This window comes from Chelon labrosus (assembly GCF_963514085.1).
Source record: "Chelon labrosus genome assembly, chromosome: 16".
NCBI classification, from domain to species: Eukaryota; Metazoa; Chordata; class Actinopteri; order Mugiliformes; family Mugilidae; genus Chelon; species Chelon labrosus.
In genome coordinates, this window is record NC_140349.1 from 9,526,684 (window position 1) to 9,548,376 (window position 21,693).

General features: G+C 40.7%; 1 protein-coding gene across 3 annotated transcripts in view; it reads left to right on the plus strand.

Moving 5' to 3' along the window:
• Nucleotides 1–2,700: 2,700 nt before the first annotated feature.
• Nucleotides 2,701–21,693, plus strand: part of LOC311501086 (sodium bicarbonate cotransporter 3-like) — a gene marked incomplete at its 5' end in the record, with an annotated part of 36,729 nt that continues 17,736 nt past the window's right edge. For all 3 annotated transcript variants that reach the window (XM_084562748.1, XM_084562746.1, XM_084562747.1), the window contains 6 exons: nt 2,701–2,769; nt 14,085–14,166; nt 15,008–15,157; nt 17,157–17,295; nt 17,925–18,085; nt 18,879–19,067. In XM_084562748.1, the coding sequence (XP_084418874.1) occupies nt 2,701–2,769; nt 14,085–14,166; nt 15,008–15,157; nt 17,157–17,295; nt 17,925–18,085; nt 18,879–19,067 (790 nt within the window). The remainder of the gene's footprint in view (nt 2,770–14,084; nt 14,167–15,007; nt 15,158–17,156; nt 17,296–17,924; nt 18,086–18,878; nt 19,068–21,693) is intronic.

Consider the following 21,693-nt stretch of genomic DNA (forward strand, 5'->3'; position numbering starts at 1 on the left):
TTAATATTACAGATCTCCAATTTCTCTCCCACAATGAGTTTAGTATGGCTTCTTGTTTTTTCTTTTCTACAGCTCAGAGAGAGAAAACTTTCTTTCTCATCATCACCACACCTTGCACTCTGCATCTCTTTACATGAGTCCCAGCACAGGTGGATGCCAGTGTGGTGCTTCTTCCACTTGTCTAACTTCTGACTCATCTCCCAGCTGCATTATAGCATTGCATGTTTCAGGAGCAGTACACAGCACACTTCTTTGTGCGCTAATGGGCTCTCAGCATCTTTAAGACTCAGGGTACAATTAAGAGGTGATAGTTTGATCTCCCACCTCGCAGTTCTATTTCTGAGCTGCCGCGTGATTATGCCGGAGGTTGATGGGCGGGTGAGGAACGGGCTCTATTTAAAGGAAGACACCCATGAACTCTTCTGAAAGAGCCGACTACTTCTGCAGTTTGCACCTGTCTGATTTCTGTTCCGACTGCATTGTATTCCATCGCAGTTAAAGGCTTGTGACATGATCACCAAGTGGTTATGTAATAATGCACATGACTGAGGGTGTTCATTGTGATTGCGGCATAAATTAGCTTCAGTTTAAATGGATGTGGAACAAAGACTATTTGAAATTGTCTTCCAGGGCTGGATCATAAAAAAAGGCAGCTGTAAAGGCCAATATTGGTCTATCATTCAACTCTACACACTGCATTTTACATAACATTTACCTCTAGACTATGGTGATTTCTCTTTAAAAATGTTTTATTTCCAAAATGATTTAAAGGTGAAGAATACAACTTAAGATAACCACTAGTATAACCTCTAAAGGATGAATTAATGATCGTTATATGTGGCAGCCAACTCCTGTCTGATATTATGGGAGAGAATTGTTTGATACAGCACTGCCATCTCCTGGTGAAAGTGAGTTATTACACATGAACGCTATCACTGTAAGAAAACAGTAAAGACTATTCTATTCTATTTTTACTGATCATAAAAAGGTTGATTGACTATATTTAATTTCAAAGCAAATGTTTAGCTTTTAGGGGACGTCTTAAATATTTTGTACTGAGATTTATGTATTTAGAAGAATCAACATATGAGGATATGTTAGCATAGCATAACATATTGAAATAAACTAGCACAGTACATCTATACTGGCTGTTGCTCTATCACTTCACTTGTCAGTAGATCAGCTGTGATTTAGATGCATGCACCTTAACTGGATCTTGCTGGGGTTTACCCTGTGTGCTACCTGCTGGTGGGAATCTGCCACACTGACTACATGTCCTCCTTGCAGTCATAGTGACCCCTGATCATGCATTAAACTGTTATATTCTAATGATTTTGATGTGATTAATAAAATGACGTGCTATTTCTGTTGTTATAATGAATTAAAAAAAAGAAAATCTGTGAAGTTCATAAGGAAGAAACAGGGACCTCTGCAGGTGATTTGGGTTTCTGCTGACTTTCCACATTCAGACTCTTAGGGCTCCTGAGGACACAACACAGGGGTTTTATGATCACACGACTTTGACCACACAGATTTCAATCTGTCTATGGCCTTGAACTTCATCTGAGCTAATAGCAAGCAACGGCTGTCTGTATTTTAAGCCACTGATGCTTTAGCCTCTTTCTCTGTTGCAGTTGAAGCTTAATTATCTTCTTTATGAATACATTACTTTGGTTTGTCAGAAATGATAATGCAAGCTTTATTTTATTAATCTGTAATCTGTGTTAATGCTTAAAACCTAAATGTGTGGGGTTTGTTTTTGTTACGGTCAGACAAACTGTATTTACCAGCAGAAATTTTCAGGGTAAACGTAGTTTTCATGTAGGAACAGCAGGAACAATTTTGCATTGCTTCTATTTGTGGATGCACTGACCTTACTGGTTTGAAACTGCAAAGACCTCAGTGGAGTCTGATCAGTCATTGTGCGTGCTACTGAAAAGTTCACAGTTCCCCTAAATAGTAGGGGATTTTTATGATTTATAAGGGCATCTGTCGAGATTAGCCTCCAGAAGAACTAAAAATACTAAAAGCTGGTTAATATCACATATTTGTGATGCTATATCATTTAGTTTTCTTTCATCTTTATTCAAACCATTTCAGCTACGCCAGGTTATCTGCATGTAAAACTTGCTGATATGGCAATTTGTTGCCGTATTTATTTGTGTGCACTGTCCTTCAACAATATGCTGCTGCAACACTGTAAATGCCCCCACTGTGAGATAAACAAAAGGATTTTCCTGTTTTACCTTGTTTAAAAAAGCATTTTCATGTTGTCATGTCAATTTATATAAATAAATAAATAAATAAATAAATAAATAAAACAATTTAATAATTATTTAGGGGCTCATCAGTCTTATTTATATAATATAGTGATAAATAATGATAATGATATTTGACATTTTCCATCATTCCTAAAATCTTACTAATGTGGTGCAAAACATCAAACAAAACACAACACAAAAAGCCCGCTTGGGTCTTTATAGGAACAAGGAACTAGACTCCACCCTTATCGTTACGTAATTGAAGCTGATTGGCTGAGACCGCCCGGCATTGACGGCCAATTGGCAGTCAGCCATGTCAATCATTTTAGAGGCGTGTCCTTACCGCGTTGTTAGGAAAAGCACAGCCAGTCCTCACTGTTAACATAAGTGTCATCCGGCCCGATCTTATCATCAACCGGCAAAAGAAAAAGCGCTAACGATGAGGAGAACACCACCGGCAGGTGAAATGGACGAACCCTCAGAGCAAATGAGACCCCTTTTGAGGACAGTAAGTACGCGTACCGACAGCCAACCGTTATAAACGCGTGTCTCTTTGTCCGGGTTTTTCCCCCTGTTTGCCAAGCAACCGTACAAGTACAAGGGATGCTTGGGAGTCAGATTCTGAGACACGACCCCGGCGACTGCTATTGTTAGCTGGCTTTCTACTTCTGACACGTGGCTTTGGGTATAAGTTGTTTTCAAGACCCTCGGTAAAGTCAGCGAAAGCGTTTATTCGAATATGCCTTTCAGAGAAACGTGTTTCCTCGCGCAGTTTTCAGTTGCCTAGCTTGTCTTTATTTGTTTCCATATAGCCGTTGCTAATAAATTAGCCGGGCACGAGTCAAGCCTGTCACGTTATTAACCGTTAAGAGTTTAAAACGTTAGGATGCCCCCGTTAGTTAGTTAGTTAGTTTGGGAGGTTTGAGCATTAGTGTGTGGACTTTAATAGACTTACAAGTGCTCATAAGCAGATGTGACAGAAGTTTATAAATCGTATAGTTGATTAACGGCGACTTTACCCGGATTTGTAGCCGGCTTCAGCGTTTTTCCATCAGGTCCAACAGGTTCACCCGTCCGTTACTTGATAATATGCGTCCCTGCCAGACGGGTGATAAGATCTGCTGGTGTATTTAGAGAAATAAAAGCCTCATTTGCATATCAAATCCCCCCAAAATAGAGCCACATTCTCTCTGCTGCACTGCAACACTGCCATGTCAGGAAGTGCTGCTAATTTTACTGTGAAAGCTTGTGCTCCAGGAGAGGAAAAATAAACGTGTAGCTGAAAGGCTTCATTTGTGTTTGTGTGTGTGTGTGTGTGTGTTTTTGTTAGTGTGGGTACAGTATTAGTCACGTGACTTACAGGACCAGCTCTCCTCTATGTGACGCTTGAACCAAGTTGTGGGTGAGAGTCCCCACATCCTGTCAGTTGGGTGTAGGTTTACTGTCACAGATAGGAGGATGAGCATCAAACACACAGCAGGGCCAAACAAGCCAAAAAAAGAAACTGGCTGCAGAGCTAAGTTTAAAATGCACACTGACTTTTTTTTGGACATCAGTGGTGGTGTAGAGTTGTCCACTACTAGGTTTGTAAGTGTGCCAAAGTACATATATGTGTGTGTGTGTGTGCATGTGAGGAAACTCAACCCCTAGAAGCCGGCTGAGAGGGGAATGCCAGTTCGCCGGGTGCTTGCTCCCCGGACGTTGATGTCGTCAGTGTATTCAGAGTTAGTCACTTAGTAATTCTGCTGCTTGATGCCTAATAAAGTGTCTGGGTTTATGTTTGCGCATTTAAAATGAAAATCCCAAAGAACGAGCCAGTCAGTTGAGTCAGACATTTGGCTTGTTTGTGCGTGTTTAAGAAACGTGAGTCTGGTTTCAACATGCTACTCTTGTTATTTCCAGGCTTGCTTGCTTGCTAGTTGGCCGGTGCCATTGTTAGGTTTCAATGATGTTTGTCTCAGAGGGAAATGTTGCCTTCAGCTCAATACATATCGAGGATCAACGGTCAGCCACAGTTCGCCATTATTTAGTTCAGAGTTGTACAAAGAGCCACACTCATGGTACGTACAGCAAAGACACTGAGTGGCCATTGTGTTCTCCGGACTTTGTGATGTTCATGGTAGTCTCGGGCGATGTTTGTGGCTTTTCATGTCTCAGCAACCGCAGTGCAAGCCAAGAGTTTATGATGGACTTTATTGCATACACCCACTTGCCAGTTGATTAGGTGTATTAGTGGAATCAATTGCTTTGTAATAAAACACTCCTGCAGCCTCATCTTGATTAAGGTTATCGTACTCGGCATTTGTTAAAAATTAATGAGAGTTATTGATTTGACGGTGTTATCATGACTTCTTAAGGTGTTTCAACATAAACTGAACATTGTGAACTTCGTCGGGCTGTAAACGTTCATGACTGTTAGATTACAATGCATTGTTCTCATTAGTGTACCCTAATAAACTGACACGTGAGTGTTTATTATCATGGGTCAATCCTTTACCAGAATGCCATGATGAGAGATGGTTTTAGTCCAGCTATGTAGTGTGCTCTATGACCCTGACTTTTATCAGCTCAGAAATAATAACTACATTTTATAATGTCTCTCTGATGGACTTTGTTCAGTAAGCTATGAAGAATACATTTAGGCTTATAAGCATACTCAGATGTGACATGTGTCTATGCTTTAACGGCAATATTCAATCACGTTTCTCTTAAGCTTCTGTGTGTCACAACAATGTAGTTGAATAGATAAAACCCAGCCAAATATAACATATTATCTAAAAGCTCATCCAAGAAAAGGAAACAATATCGACTCATAAAGGTGGTAATTGTGGCCTGAGTCTTCAGAGATTGCATAAGTTTTTGAGGAGGGCACTGAAGTAGACTGTGATGGGTAATGGATCTAAAAAAAATAGAGCATTTAACCTTTGTTCGCTTTGCTTTCTCTCTTGTGTGTAAAAAAAAACGGGAGGTGCAAATGCAGCTCTGCGTCACAGAAATTCTTTCTAGTCTGCCTTATCAGAAGCAGCAATTATAGCGTGGCTATAATAGATTAGATTCGATTGAACTTTATTGTCATTACACACGGTCAAGTACAAGGAAGTGAAATGCAGTTAGCATCAAACCAGAAGTGCTTTAAGTCGCAGAGTATGTCCCTGTGAACAGATATACATATGGAAAACTGAGATTAAAACAATGTACACAATATGCAGGATATGTACAGATATCGCAGTATATGACTTAAGTTAATAGAAACTAGGGCAGTTGCAGCAGGATATGAACAAACTATGATCTATAGCAACTATATTACAGCAGGATATATGCAAATAATGGTTAACGGCTATACGAGTGGCAGTAAAGTGTCAGTAGTGCAAGGCTAGTAGGAGAATTGAAGTTCTGGACCGGTTCAGCTGTGTACTCGGGGCTAGGGCGGGGTAGAGTTCAGTTAGTGAATGAATGTTTAGAGTTGGAGCAATTATTGGTGGACAGCAAAGGAGAATAATGTTTCTGATAAACGATAGTATTGTTTTCGAGAAACGTGTCAGCTGTTCCTTTGTTTCGGTTTCTGAGGATTTCCTTTTTGATTCTTTTTTTTGAACTTTGAAGGCTTCACCCTGGACTCTAAAAACATGTGACATTTTTTGGCTTTTTACACAACTAGTAATTAATTGATGAATACACATAATCATGATCAGTCTAATATCAGAAGTTATTGTTTACTAAAAGCCAGTTTTTGTTGCATGACACTCGTGTCTATCTCCGGTAATTAAAATTTGGCCGATGATTCAACTCAGTGTAGGTTTGGCCATTAGATGTCACCCTTTCTGTTTAATTTTTTTACCCACTTCATACGTCCTATTATGATACGTGTCTTAATTTTAGATCTGGTTTCATCTTTGCCTTTATGGTTCTGTGGTTAGTCTACTTGAAACTTACTGGCACCCTTATCGAAGCTGTGTCCACTGTGTGTCTCTGACCTGGACAGGGATTCACTGTGTTTCCCTGAATTAGAAAATAGACTCTTTAATTACTGCTCAGGTTTCAGAAAAATATGTTCTTTTGCCCTACTCACACAGGAGCTCTTTTTTGTGGACAGAAAACAAATGAGCCCTAGTTCTTTGTAAAAATTACAGGTTGTTGAAAGACATGTCCAGCTTTGAAGCTATGATAGGGATTGTGAATGTCAAAGTCAAAGGCATGGAGGCATTTGGAATCTTAATGAATACTCGGCAATCTGTCCTTTTTTTCAATTCACTGCACCCTGCGAGGAATGGCGAGCCCACACGTGTGCTTGTTTCTATTTATCTGTGTTGGGGGGTGGTTCTTCTTTGTGACCTGAATACCTCAGCGGGTGAGCATTTGTACGTCCTCCAAATGTGTCTGTGTGCGTCCTCCGTGCGGCGGCGGGTCTGCGTGTGTGTGTTTAAGCTCTTGGCTGGACGAATAAAATATTCATGGTGGCATAGTGGGATTGGCTGCTGTGCAAAGAGCGGGCTGACAGGGTAGAGCAGAGCGCTGTGTTCTGAAGCAGCTCTCTCCCTCTCTCTCTCTCTCTCTTCCTCCGTCTGTATAAAGGGATGAGCTGAGGAAGAGGGAACAGACGAGTGCGACACTGTCCCTGTTGGCGCGTAGCTCACACACACACATTCTACAACACAGACAACCATCACAGAGAAGGAACTGGTTAACGCACCCTCCTGCCTTTGCTTTACGGATGGTTTAATCTAAATGGATGAACAGAGCGAAGGGGAACATGTGCTTTCGGTACGTCCGTGTGTGTTTTTGGGTGCCTATAACTGTCATGGTCTGAACAGACTCTAATGGCTCTGTGTGTGCATCATCAATGCCGTGTGTGTTTGTGTTTCTATTGGTTTGTCTGCTTGTATTCTTCAGCAGTAGAGTGGAGTGCGCTGATGAATGGGGCAGGTGGTCTGTGCATTTGACCAGAATGATAAAGACAGAGTTGTCAGGATGGGGAGGGGATAAGGTGAAACTGGGGCCGAAAGAGCTGTTGCCTTATCAGACGTCCCCTCTTGAAGCAGAAATGTTTTCTTTCCTATTTTTTTTTGATGGCCGCAAGCGGCACGAACAAGAGGAACAGACACAGTTATGGCTGCTTGAAGGAGCGGGACAAGGAGAATAGGAAGGAAAAGGGGAGAGAGGAAAGGAGCCTCGGAGAAAGGGGGGGGGGGGATATTGGTCCGCCAAGATAGCAGAATGGAAAAACGAGGAGCATGCTGTCAGTAGAAATGATGTTCATCATCTGAAGAGCTATTAATTGTAATCCCTGCTTCCATTCAGTCAAGCTAGTGGGGGACTGCTAAAATCAGGAGCAGGAGGGAAACATTTGAAACTGAGAGTGGATATGTTTACTATTTTTGTGTATATGGGTGTGCGTTTGAAAGGGCTGACAGTTTGGGAGCAGTGATTACATCCACAACTGTTATCAGTTTGTTTGTGTAGTGTTTCTATCAGGTAAAGTTTCTTTCCAGCTCCTTAAAATCGATTAAAATACAGGTATCAAGAAATATCAGGTACAGGACACAAGTTGTGCACTCTTCAGATATTGCAAGGCTCTTGGGTGGTAAATAATTCAATGGCTAGTCAGCAATATATAGCTGCCTGCTCAAATTATGTAATTATTACCTCTGTGTACGTCAGGAACCCAAGACCTGCTGACACTAATGGATGTCAAGGTATATTAGACTTCAAGTGAATATTGTCAGTATGTTTAATGCAAGAAAGATGGACTGGTGGAAAGATGTTCTGGCAAGGGTCATACCATTATTGGTATCAAAGTATCTCTGAAATGACGAGGTCTGTGAGGTGCAAACTGGTGAGAACCTACCAACAGGGCTTCAAACCATGAGCCAACAACTGAGAGTTGCAGGATGTGCTGGGAAGAGTCTGATACGTGGCAGTTGCAACACGCAGGACTTCATGCTAAGGTCTTGGTGCCAGATGACACAAGGGTCTTGCACAATCCATACCTCGGTAGGTCAAGGCTGTTCTGTGGCACAAAAAGAAGTGACAACAGGTAATTATTCAAAATTAAAAGAAAAAAAAATAAAGAAAAAAATGTATAGGAACATATCGTTAGCCTCATAGCATAATTGACCTTTGGCTAGAATGTGTCTAGAATGTAGATTGACCAATCACAGCCAAGAGAGCTCCCACAGGGGTCCGACACTTTTTCCACAGCGCTCCATTGACTTTAACGCAGGCGTCTCATATTTTCGGTCTCGGCAGGCTATACTGTCGGTATATATCCAGGGTATGGATAAGCCCAATGATGTACGCGCAAAACCCTGTGGAGCTAACCAAAACATCACCGTTACAGCTTAAGTTGCATAGTTGTTGATACGCTAGCACACGCTGAAGAAATACAACGTTATACGTGCGTAACGTTAGTCCGTTTGCTTCGTAATAACGATTATAGAAGTGAGTAGAGACGTACCCAGCTTTGCATGAACAGTGTTGCTCCTTGATATTGATCCCAGAGCCTTATAGATAACCAGAAAACCACAGCCCAGAAGAGAATGTCGGACGTAGCAACAGTAACTAGGGGGGCGGGGCTTAGCCAAAGGTCAATTGCCTGAGTCATATCTTAACGTTTTTGGAAAACAAGAAAAAACACAATTTTTATCAAGCACATTGGTATTTTTTATTGATAATGTAACAGTGGCCAAAAAATTACTTAGGCTAACGATATTAAGGGATATTTTTTTGAAGAAATTCAACACAAAAATGTACACTACAGTAGTATATAAGGCACAGGCTTGACTAGAAGATTAAAAAAGGGATAGTGATGACTTCCACTTGATAAAGACATCCTTTCTCAAACACGCTGGAGTGTATAAATTCTCATTAGACTTTTTAAATTAGGCATGGGATTTGAGCATCTTATGCAATCAGAATCAACTACCAAAATTTCATGACTTATAGTAATCCTAGTAAAACAAAATTAATGGACAGGCAATATCTGTTTAGACGATGGATGGTACAACCTAAAAATTAGATCAAAGAGAACTTGATTCCCAAATAGGTTTTTTTGTGCCAAGATGTTGACTATACATAGTAAAATGAAATACAGTTTACACAGCAGCAGCAGATATCAGATTGTATAACAGCTTTGTGATTTTGGAACACCTTAGTTTCTGTTTTTCCCCAAGCGTTCTACCTATTGGGTCTCTCATTAGACAATCGGAGTCGGACTGTTTTGATTATTTTCAGCATGCTTGGCCACAGGAGCTGGCATAACTGGGGATCAACATAAACATTGCATGTAATCAATTCACAGTCATTTTTAATCAACTAAAACAACATTTTAACGGGGAAATTGTAACTTAAAAACTTTTTTACGCATCTGATAGTTTGACTAGTGAAGATTCCTTACTCTGTTAGAGTTGAACAACAGAAATACTCATCAACTATACAGCAGTATAGAGACTGATGCATTTTTACTTAATGATTGTGATTTGGCTCATCCATGTATGCAGTATAATGTACATCTCTGTGTTAACGGCTATTTACGATCATTAATTGGCACTAAAATGTGCTAATATTCTCATCTGCAGTGTGTAATTGCGAATTTGGCGATGTAAGACGTAGAGATATTCAGTAAATCTCAAGGGACAGGTCTCTCAGTGTGTAACACCTCTCTTACGTCAGTCCCTATTGATTGGATCAAATCCCAGTACAGCAAGGCTGGCAAAGAAGTGAGATTAGGGGGAACCAGGCCTGGTGGTTTGAATCACTGTCTGGCTGGCTAAAGATGCGTTTGGCTGCTGTGCTGTTATTTCACTCCCATGCAAACACTCAAGTGAGGTTAACCTACACATTGTTAATGAATACTAAAAGTACTTGTATTGTAATTGAAATGGGTGAATAGATTACTTGATGGACAAATAAATAAAATTAATATGTTTTGAACAGTTTGTCAGGCAAAGGTGCTAAGTGTTATTATGGTTTCTAATGTTGAGATTTACTACTTTAATTCAGTCTAAAAAAATCACCCAATTCAAATGAGCTTAGTTTCTAGCTTAGACAATGGACTCATGGTAAAGCTTGTGTTTACTCTTAAAGGTTCATGTGAACTGCAAATCCCCACCAGTGTATAAAACCCCACACATAGTTGATTTTACCACTTAAGCTGCTGTAAATCCAGAGAAAAGTTTCATATGCAGACACAGTGGTAACTGTAGCACAGAAACAATAGTAGACAGTGGAAGATTTTATCAGTGTATTTTTTATTTTTTTTAATGAATGTGTCCATGACGTGTTCTCTTTTACATTATATAAAAGGGCAAACAATGTGTCAGTCTGTCTTTATTAGCAGCTTTATTAATTATTGAGCAAGCCTTTCAGTGAGCTTTTCCATCAGTGTAAGCCAGCTGTATGTAATGAATTCAAATTACTGACTGATCAGTTTGGGGGTTGGGGTGATGGTGGGTGGTTAAAAGCTGCTAATGCTTTATTAAGACCTAAGATTTCTGCTAAATCTACAAAAATAAATCCTGTGTTGCTATTGCAGTGGTGCCACAGTTCAGATTGATAATTTTACCAATATACTGAGTAAGACAAGGTATATTTTGTATCTTACATGTGGTGATGTGAGTAGATGGACCCACTGTTGTCATCTCTAGACGCATATCTATTCATTTGATGTGCACAGAAAGAGAAAAAAGAAAGAGGCTACCCGCTTGACACATGTAGTGTGGCTTTTTTTTTTTTTTTACTGGGCTGATCCCACTAGAGACGCATCTGTCTTCAGCCAACAGCCCTCTATTGATGTCATTATATGGAAGCTTTTCTTACTCAGCTGGCAATTCTTCTGTGCTCCAAGCGTTCCCCATTGACACTTTCCATTATGTCCACGATGCACAGCTGTGGTTGAGTTACAGAAGTAATCGCCCCCCCTAGGCCTGGGAACTGTGGTTGGCAGACTGGAGTTTATTTTTGACAAAGCTATGTGACCGGTTGCATCATGCATTCTTAAACTGTACCAAGCAACGTAAGGTCGAGGCCGCCACAGACTTTAACCCGTGCTTATACCTCACTAAACCGTCATGACAAACATGCATAGATAAACAGGTGTTTATACAGCAAAATAAACAGATTTTCCTTTAGTGGTATTTTAAGAAGCTTAATAATAAGGCGATACTCATGAAGCAGGAATAGTTTCTCACCAGCTTTGTGTGCCTTGCTTGTAAACATTGGTCATGTGATTCCTACAGTATAGAGACATAAGAACTGCAGCCACTAACCTTACTCCGTTTTTAATCAAAAAGAAGCTACAATAATCATTTGAAATAATTTCAGATGTCTTGGTTAATAAATATTTTCACATCCGACGTTGTTTATGTTTGATGTTGCCCCTGAAAAACAAACCTTTGTTTTAGGCTTTGAATCAAATTGGACATTTTCCAGAAATGCTACTCTGTAATTTTTGACTAAGTGCATTAAAAGGCTAAAAATAACTTTTAGGGTTGTTATTTTTTCCTCGTTAATCCATGTATTCATTTTCCAGTGTGACTAGTAGGCCTAAGTGCGAGCTTTCCATCCCTTCTTGTTTGCAGCTCATCAGAAACTGTTTCCGTTTTAGTCACCCATGCTCAGTTTTACTCACTCTTGGCGTAGTGCTGTCGGGGGAAGAAACTCCGGTTACTACTGGCCGAGTCATTTCCTGCTGCTCTTCTCCCCGTGCTGAATTATTACTCTTCCTCATCAAAGCGTTGTCAGAGGGCAGTATGGCTCATTATCATGTAAATCCACCAGCGACTGAGAAACCCTCGCACACAAATGCACTCTCACACAAACACAATCACAGACGCCCTCATTCATAGTAGGTAGGCTACTAAGGAGAGTGATTTTGGTAATACATGTGTGGAAATTCTAACAAGTAATGGAACAGAGCAGAAGATGAACACAGAGGACGTGCTTTCCATCAAAATGAAACTCAAGTGTGGTTAGTGAAGGTGGCATTTATGTTTGGACACACAAGGCCCTTGTATCGTTCATGTATCATGTATCCTTCCACCGCGTGACTAACATCATCACCTTTTGTTTCCACTATCTCCTGCTTGGCAGCAGTGCCTCTCTGTGATTGGCTGACGGGATTGAAAGGATCCTCCAATTGGGGGATTGTGTTGCATCAAAGGGTTTGTCCACAAAGCAGTGGAGAAGGGGATTTGTATGTTGAAATGTAAGACACCAAACATGGCATATTTAAAAACTCACAGAAAAGTAATCATAGATCTATGTTCTCCTATACACCCCTTATTCGTGCAGTGTTGCTGTCAGGATTAGCTCGCTGTCCCTATATGAATGTGTGTGTAAAATAAGCTTTGCCTTTTGGTCACAATACTTTATGTTTAGTTGAAATGTACACTAATCATGGAGATAAGCCTGTATCAGTGTGGTCTTAGAAATAAGTTGGATGTATTAAGATTACTGGAGCTACATATCTCACTATTGTACCCTGCAGTATTTCACAGGTGTTTTGGCTGAAGCTTATTTTGCTGATTTGGTTGATGGTGGCTGGGGCGTTGTACGGTGTGTGTGATATTACAAGATTGTGGTTTTATGGTTGTGGCCTCGAATAACATCTGTATCATTTGCTGTGCCCTGTTCATAGACAAACTGTGACCTCTCGAAGCACATGTCTTCAGTTTTGGCCACACATGCCACAGTAATTGCAAACTGTGTTTATGTAGCAGTCTTAAATGTGCTGTCCATTAAGGGCAATTAAGGGAATCCTAGGCCCACTTATAACAGGGTTCATAATTGGGCTGAATCAGGTTTGGGCTAAGGAGGGTTATGTTTGTGTGCTTGTGTGTTTCTGCTCATTTCTGTACCTGTGGGAGTTTAAAGTTGTCCAGGTTCCTCCATGGGCTGATTAGGTTTAAATGTTAGAGTTGTAAATTGTTACTGCTAAAGCCTAGGGCTGGCGGATTGCTGTCTTTACATGCATAGCGCTTTTGCGTGTGTTTTTGAATACTGTATTCATTATTTCTGTCAGTCCACCGCAATTTGACAAAAATGATGCTGTGCGTCTTGACAGCTTTACGTCTCCTCTAATTGGATCATGCTTGATATTTCCGTGACACCGATATCCAGCCAATTATTTTCACAAAGGTTACAACCTCTTTTTTTTTTATGAGTGTATCCTACCTCTTGATGTTGCCATGAAATACAACCTTTATCGCACAGACCTTAATGATAATCTATTTTCCAATACAGACTAATTAGTTTGTGGAACCTGGCACACAGATAAGCCCTCATAAAGTTCCCAATGATACCTTGGTTCCTTACACAGTGCTTGAGGTTGTTAGAGTCGTAAATCTGATTGAATTATTTTATCCTGTGCTACATTTCAAAAAGGAGATGAATTTTCACAGTTTACTAAACATTAAGCTCACTTAGCTGCATTTTTGCCCAGATCAAGGGCTAATCTTAATTTCTCTTGGCTGCCATGGTCAAGAAATGTGGAATTTGGCTGTTAGCTGTGTGCAAAATCTCAATACTTAATTTGTTGAACCTACAAGCTTGAACATAATGCCATAGAGTGATTTAGTTATCGGGTAAAAGTCCAAACAAAACGCAAGCAGGACACTTATTCACCAAACCTGCGGGCAGTTTTCTTGCATCTGTTGTTTCTGTTTTGACACATAATGAAGTGAAGCCCATGCAGCAAAATTTGTATTGATGAATCTCATTATAGCAACAAAAAGCACACCAGAAACATAAGGTAGATGAAAACTGAAATCAGTTTGTGAAATTAATACATTTTTGTGCTTCTCTCTTCTCTTTTGCCAACGTTCTAAGGGTCTAGATGAGGAGGCAATAGTTGACCATGGAAAGACCAGCTTCACCACGCACACAAACTACGAAAGGGAAGACTTGGAAAGTATGTTTGAAGCCATCCTGACTGAAATCATTTTCTTGTGCTTTTTTTGAGTGACTCCTTCCAAGATTTAAGAGAAAACGTCAGATCCTCTTTTCAACAATATCTCAATTTCATGACACCGCTGAAGCCCTCTGCTTTCTGTCCAGCAAAGCTGTCCGTTTTGTTTTCTATGCTGTTACATATCCCATGTCTTGTCTCTCTCTTCTTCCCTTTCTGTCACTGCTTCTCTCCATCTGTTACACTCGCATGTATGTCACTGATGCCTTCCTCTGAGTGCTGCATCTTAGACTAATTCCTCCTGGGTTCCCTCTCAAATCAAAGAGAGATGACTCATCTCTGAAAAATGAGTATTGGCAAAGGATGTAGGGTGAAAATAGGGCACTTTCATTTCAGAACACTATTCATGTGTGGCAGTAACAATAATGAGGGGAAGTAGATAATAACATTGAGTGGAAAAGTAGTGGGGACAAGAAGTTAAATGTTGTATTCTGGTTTCCTTCAAGCAGGTAAGAGCACTCAAAAAACTGGAAAGAATGTCTTTGTCTTCTGCCTTTAATGTTTTTCCGTGATTGGTATGTCTGTTCCTGGAGCTGTAAAACTGTTTTTATATTTTAATTTGTCTTATCTTACAACACTTCTGTGATTTTTAATTAAACTTGTAAAGTAAAAAATACAGAATGTGGAATTTCATTAATATTATCATTGATGAATCAGACTCAGTCCTCCATTTATTAGCTTTATTAATTCTGTTTTCCTTTCCTTTCCTTTTTTTTCTAGTTTGAATGAAAGAATGTGCAGGTGGAAAGCTGTTTGAATAGAATTTGTATCTTTCTTTTCCCAGGCCACAGAGCAGTGTATGTAGGCGTTCATGTTCCTCTTGGAAGGGAGAGCAAGCGGAGGCATCGCCACAGAGGACACAGACATCACAGGAAGAAGAAAGAGAGAGACTCTGAAGAGGGAAAGGAAGATGGCAGGGAATCCCCCACTTATGGTTGGGCACAGTTTCCAACTTACAACACCGAGCCTACATGTTTTAATGCCTCCAATTTCCCTGTCTCAGTTGAACTTGTCTTCGATCATGTCCCACAGCGATGTATCTTGCAGTTAGTTTGTACATTTGAGCCCTTTCCCATGTGTTCATTCATACACTCATAAAACTCCAACATAATCCCTCGCAGTGCAGTGCTGTGTCCGAATTCACCCCTTGTTTACTCATTCACTACACTCAGTTGTTCACTCAGTAGCGAGTTACTAATCATCTCCATTTTGCATCATTACAGTCAGCTGTTGAGTCATGCAGTGGTCATTTTAGCACTTGTAAAATGTGGCACGTTGTATTGCATTGTATTGTGCCACTTGATACTACTTGTTCTGTTAAATGCTAGAATTTGAATGCACTGCACTGTACTGTACAGTGATCCAAACACAAGTGGGTCTCTGAGACACCTGCGTCTGCCACGCACCTTTACCGTGTCCAGCTCACCACTGGTGTTCAGTTGAGTTACTGGCTGCATCCTGCTAGATAGAGCCTAAAGGGACATTTGCCTTTATTAAGCCAGTCTGTTGGTAGACTGTTGCATCCTTGTTAGATGTGTATTACTTTAATAAGTGAGTTGTGTTATTGGATCGCAATGCTTCTTGGTAGTTGTTTACATTTAGAATTAATTCTGACTACTAGTAACTTGATCACACAAGAAACATAAGCACCCAATATAAACAGGTTCACAGATATGCATGGCATTATGTTATAATTTAAAACCAACCCCCCCTTTAAACAATACACAGATAGCAAGATTAGAGCACCCTTTCGCTGAAGGCCACTGTGTTGCGTCAGACTTCAAACGTGTTTGAATAAAACATTCAGCTCTGAAAGGCATAAAAGGCCACTGTGAACCAGGCTGTGACAGATTGAAGGCTATGACATTTTAAGCGATGTGTGCATGCTCTTTGTGTGAGAGGTTGCTCCATCACCGCAACTGAAAGGCCCATAAGCATCCAAACAATACTTTAAACTCTTTGAAGGATTAAGTTGCGCTTCATGAAAAAGGCATCAACAATAATCCTGCCATTTACGATATATTATTTACTAACATAAGCATAATACACAGCAGATCTCCACACAGAGTTACCTATGTGTTAATGGATAGTATTTCTCCATCTTTTGCTTGCATTCATTCCGTTTCTGCATCCCTGTGGTGTAATATATATGCCACATATAACACTGTATACTTTCTGACTCCTGATGTCCCAATATCCGCACGCCATTTCAGTCAGACTTGAAAAGAAAATTGCTGAAAGCATTCGAGTTGTCATTATCCTATCTTGCACTCAAAAGATTTGTCAGCATCCAACATGCAAATGAATTCCTCCTTGTGTAGCAGAATGAAAGGCAATGATGGTCTCACAGCATTTCACCCTTAAAATACAATGTCCCTGGCTCAAGTAGGCATTAGTGCAGTTGTACTGGTCAGCCACATACACACGAACGAATCCCAAAGAATTCAGTTTTGTCATTCTACACCCCCTGTTTGTTATGCTCAGACATAATCTCTGCCTCCGTGGGATGTTCCCACATTATTCTCTGTAGCTCAATTTAGAGAGAAGAATGCCACTGCAGGGGAAACTCATACTAAACATAGTTACTGTAATCTTTCCTGTGTGGAGTTTTCTTAAAGATGGAAAAATGTTATATTCAGTTCTACCCACCAAAACACCATGTATATACTTTCTTTTAACATGTTTATAGCCATATTTACTAGCTTGCAGTCCCCCTCCCTGTGTTTGCTGGCACATTGTTGTGTTTCTTGCTGCGATAACATCACCTTTAGCTCAGTGGAATTATGTGAAATTATTGGGAATTATTAGATAGAATGCTATGGATTAAAAACTCCACAGGGTATGGTTAATAGCAGATAATTCTTTGAGAATTTTATTTTTATCATTAAAATCTCCGTAAATATGACATTTGCCTTTGTCCACTCTGTGTTCAGACACACCGTCCCAGAGGGTTCAGTTCATCTTGGGTACAGAGGATGATGACCTCGAGCACGTCCCCCATGACCTCTTCACTGAGATGGACGAGCTCTCCTTCAGAGATGGCAGTGCCACTGAGTGGAAAGAGACGGCCAGGTCAGGAGGAAACTGAAGGAGTGAAAAGAAAAATCACCATATCACCGATCTCTTATCTTTGTGCAAACATGCATCTGTGTGATTAATTTAGTAGCATAACTGGAACTCCAGATTAGGCACTGTGCTCCGAACTATTAATCATATATATATTGTAGTGGCTACTTTTTCAGTGTAAATGCAAATTACTGTGAATTTGCTTATAATATGAATAATCCAGGAGTTTATATGATTTTCCCGTCAAGATAATTGCTTTCTCTATTAGAGAGGGTGTTGTTTAAGTTAGACTTTTTTTCACAAGCTAATTTCCACTGGAGATTTAAAGAGAGAGGCTCATGCTCATACATAACACTTTAACAGAGTCATTTTGCTAAGAACATGGGAGTTTAAAACTGTAATTGTGACTTAACTAGTCTGGCATTTCAGAAATTGTTCCCTCGCCGAAAGGCACAGATTCTGGTTGTGAGTCATTCAGTTTGCAGTGCTTCAGTTACTGTATGCACTCAGTAAAAGGAGATTCGACCAAGGAAAAATGTGTTGACATCTATGCATTCTTGATCTTATTTGCGTCTTCGTCTGCCAAACATTTGTTTATGTGTGTGTTTGTGTGTCCTCTTGGCGATTATCTACAGATGGCTGAAATTTGAAGAGGATGTCGAAGATGGTGGCGAGAGGTGGAGTAAACCCTACGTGGCCACATTGTCACTACACAGCTTATTTGAGCTGCGTAGCTGCATACTAAACGGCACAGTCATGCTGGATATGAGGGCCAACAGTATTGAGGAGATTGCCGGTAAATTGTACAGTACTCACTGAAATCCTTATTTAAAGGGGAACTCCGGCGCAAAATGAACCTGGGGTTAATAACACATGTGTATACGAGTTCGACCGTTCTCTGGTATTTGTTTTCATGCATTTTTTTTGTTAGTCAAATGTGACCAGTTTTCTTGCAAACCACTATTTAGCGTATAACGCTAGCCTTCGGGGCACACCTACACATAAAAAGAAATCTCTATTTCTATACCACTAACAAGGCTCACAATATCACCACACTTACACGGTAGCATAACTAGGGTCTCTACATGTAAACCGAAGCATTGAGAACTTTGCAAGTATACAGGCAGTTTATTAAAAAAGGAACACAGTACCGTTCGCGTCTGGCTCGCATATCCAGGCGGGCGCCATCTTGGGGAAACTGAACTGTCTGTTGCCGGAAGAAAGCACTGAGAGCATAGAGAAGCACTGAACGAAGAGAGTTCAGTTTCCCCAAGATGTGTAAGTGTGCCCCGAAGGCTAGCGTTATATGCTAATTAGCGGTTTGCAAGAAAACTGGTCACATTTGACTAACAAAACAAATGCATGAAAACAAATACCAGAGAACGGTCGAACTCGGTACACATGTGTTATTAACCCCAGGTTCATTTTGCGCCGGAGTTCCCCTTTAAGAAACTAGGCAAATTTATACGTACATTTTATTGCACTTATGCAATAATTATGCAAATATGAAATAAAGTAAATAATAATTTATTACTGTAGTGATATAATTTATATGTTTGTGTTTTTGCATGTCCCTGTGTGTTCCTCAGATATGTTGATAGACAGCATGGTGGCATCAGGCCAGCTGAAGGAGGATTTGCGTGAAAAGGTGCGGGAAGCGATGCTGAAGAAGCACCACCATCAGAACGAGAGAAAGCTCAGCAATCGCATCCCTCTGGTGCGCTCCATTGCTGACATAGGCAAGAAACATTCTGAACCACTGTTGCTTGAAAGAAATGGTGAGATCCTACAGCGCACTCACATTTCTTTTTCCTCAGTATTTTCCAAAACTGGGGAACATAAAAAAAAAAAATCCATTGTCGAGATCCCTCAATGCCAGCATAAAAGGAAGATGGTATAAGTGAGTAAAATTAGACAATGATCTATTTAGTGAAAGAGAAATTTGAGTGCCAGTATGTATATAACTAACCTGTATGGCTGGCCTGGCTTTGGGGTTTTAATTAATCATTATTTCACTCCTCAGGATTCAGGAAATCATGATTTTCCTGTAATTGGAATCGGCACTGAGTGTATTTTGACTGGGCATGGCCACAGTTGTGTCAATGTGTGGTGTGCATTTTATGATCTTGGGTGAACAGCCTGAGGTTTTAATAATGAATGAAATATCACTTTTGCCACTTGTGTGCCTGTGGTTCTTGTTGGGCTTGCATTTTCATATCATAAAATCTGAAACACAGATGTGAAAGTTCAAAATTCTTTATATGTCACATTGACCAAGTTGGTGGTAACAGTTGCAGTATGAACGATGTATGTGTAGGATTTATGACTGGTCTGTTTGTGGTAGAGCACGTGTTTGCTTACAGTGCACTGACATCGTGCTAACTCATCCTCTGCTGCATGCAGGCCTCTCTGATCTCAGAGTTTTGCCTCTGGTCAGTATTGGTGTGTGACTCGTTTGTTTGGACTTGATTGTAACGCGTTGTTTGGTCCTTGCAGACACCCCTACATGCCTCACTGAATCATTCTTAGTGTCCTCTGCTTCTGCTCACGTTTATGCAAGCACAAATCTCTCTAACTACACCTCTGCCACGCTCTTGCTGCACACACTTTCTCGCAGTGTCTCCTTCAGGTACCATCTCTGTGATGTACTTTTACTTCATATGTTTTTTCTTTCTGCTCCATCCCTTATTTCTCTTCCTTTCCTCCTTGTCCTTTCCCTCCTTCTATTTCTTCCTTCTCTTCTCTGTTTTTGCCATTGTCTCCTCTGTTAGGAGAGGGCCTGTCCTCTTCACGTCTCTCTCTCCACAAGCCAGGGGCAGCCTCCTCTGTCTCCAACCTGTCACAGAGACGAGAGTCCAGAGTCTCCGTCCTGCTCAACCACCTCCTGCCCTCTTCCTCTTCCAACACGGGGCTATCATCAGGCCCCTCTCCCCTCACCACTCCTCAAAATACCCCTTCCTCTTTTCGACGATCAACCCCATCACAAACCCATGGCGCGGGCCTCGGCCCCCAAGGCATCCCTGAGGTGGTGGTGTCTCCTCCCGAGGATGACGATCCAGCTCACTCTGGAGAAGAAGAGGCAGTGTCGCCACAGCTCGGCCGGCGAGCATCCTCGGCGTCCCAGAACTTTGAGCTGCTGCCCTTAGAAGGCAAATATCTGTGTAGCCTGCCAGTGTGAGTCACAGCTTGAACAGAGAACACTAGCACTAGCATGAAAGCTCTGCTTCCTGTTAACTTTCAACCTCGCGGCCATTTCATCAATAATCCACAGCAAGGCTCACTCGCTTAGACACTGTATTTATCCACAAAGTTTTTAACACTCGTGTCTTCTCCGCCTCATGATTATTTTCTCTCCGCTTCTGTCTAATGTGCTGCCCCTATCTTATTCTCTTACTTCCCCCCTAAACCCTTTGTGCTTTTTGCTCTCTTTACGCATGTTCTTATGCAGGATCTATGCCTTGCTTGGCCACACCCCCTCACACCTCATTCATTGTCGCTGCGTGGCACCTTTTCAATATGCCTTTATCTCATATTGAATCACGTGTGAGCTTATATTTTCACATTGCGCTTGCAATATGTCACATTTCTGAATGCATTTTATTTAAAACCTGTTAGAAGGGATGTCCTTATCGGGTTTATTTACCTTTTAGCCTTTGATCAGTCATTCATCAATTACAGATCAATATACAGTGGCACAGCATGACCTTAATATTATAGATGCGTTTATTAAAATCTGTGCAATGACTCCAGATAGTTCAAGCAGATACATTCATAAGAAATTCTAAGTTATGCAGCATCACTACATTCCCATTACAGTTTTAATACAGTGTCTTGTACATGTTGTGGTACATGTGATATCTGTTACCTAGTTTTGTAACCCATAGCCGCTAGTTTTACACACCTGTTTTCAGTGTGGATATCATTAATTAGAAATCCATACTTAGAGTCAGTGCTCCAGTGTATCAGTGTATTTTTTTTTTTTTTTAAAGGTGTCCCACTTAGAGCAGAGTTTATTTACCTTGCAAACCTTGTAGAAAGCCTTGGGACATTCCTGCTTGTTAAGTCCTGCTGGTTTTGCTATGGGGTATGAAGGAGAAAATGACAAAATATCATTCTTAATCCTTTCAGCTGTGACGTTCTACCCTCGGATGACGGCTCCATTTTTAAACTCACGCAAATATGAATGTCAAGCAAGCAACTTGTGCTTTTCCCATTGCATCACTTGGCATCGCCCTCTTCCTCCTCATCAATTCCTAAGAATAAACATTCTTTTACCCGATTGAGAGTGCAGCAGCAATGTGCGCCAGCAGCATGTCCAAAAATAAGCCTGAGACCAGAGCTGGTGTGTTGGTACTATATATGCTATCACATTGGCACCTGCAGTGACTTTTTGTTCTTCCCAAA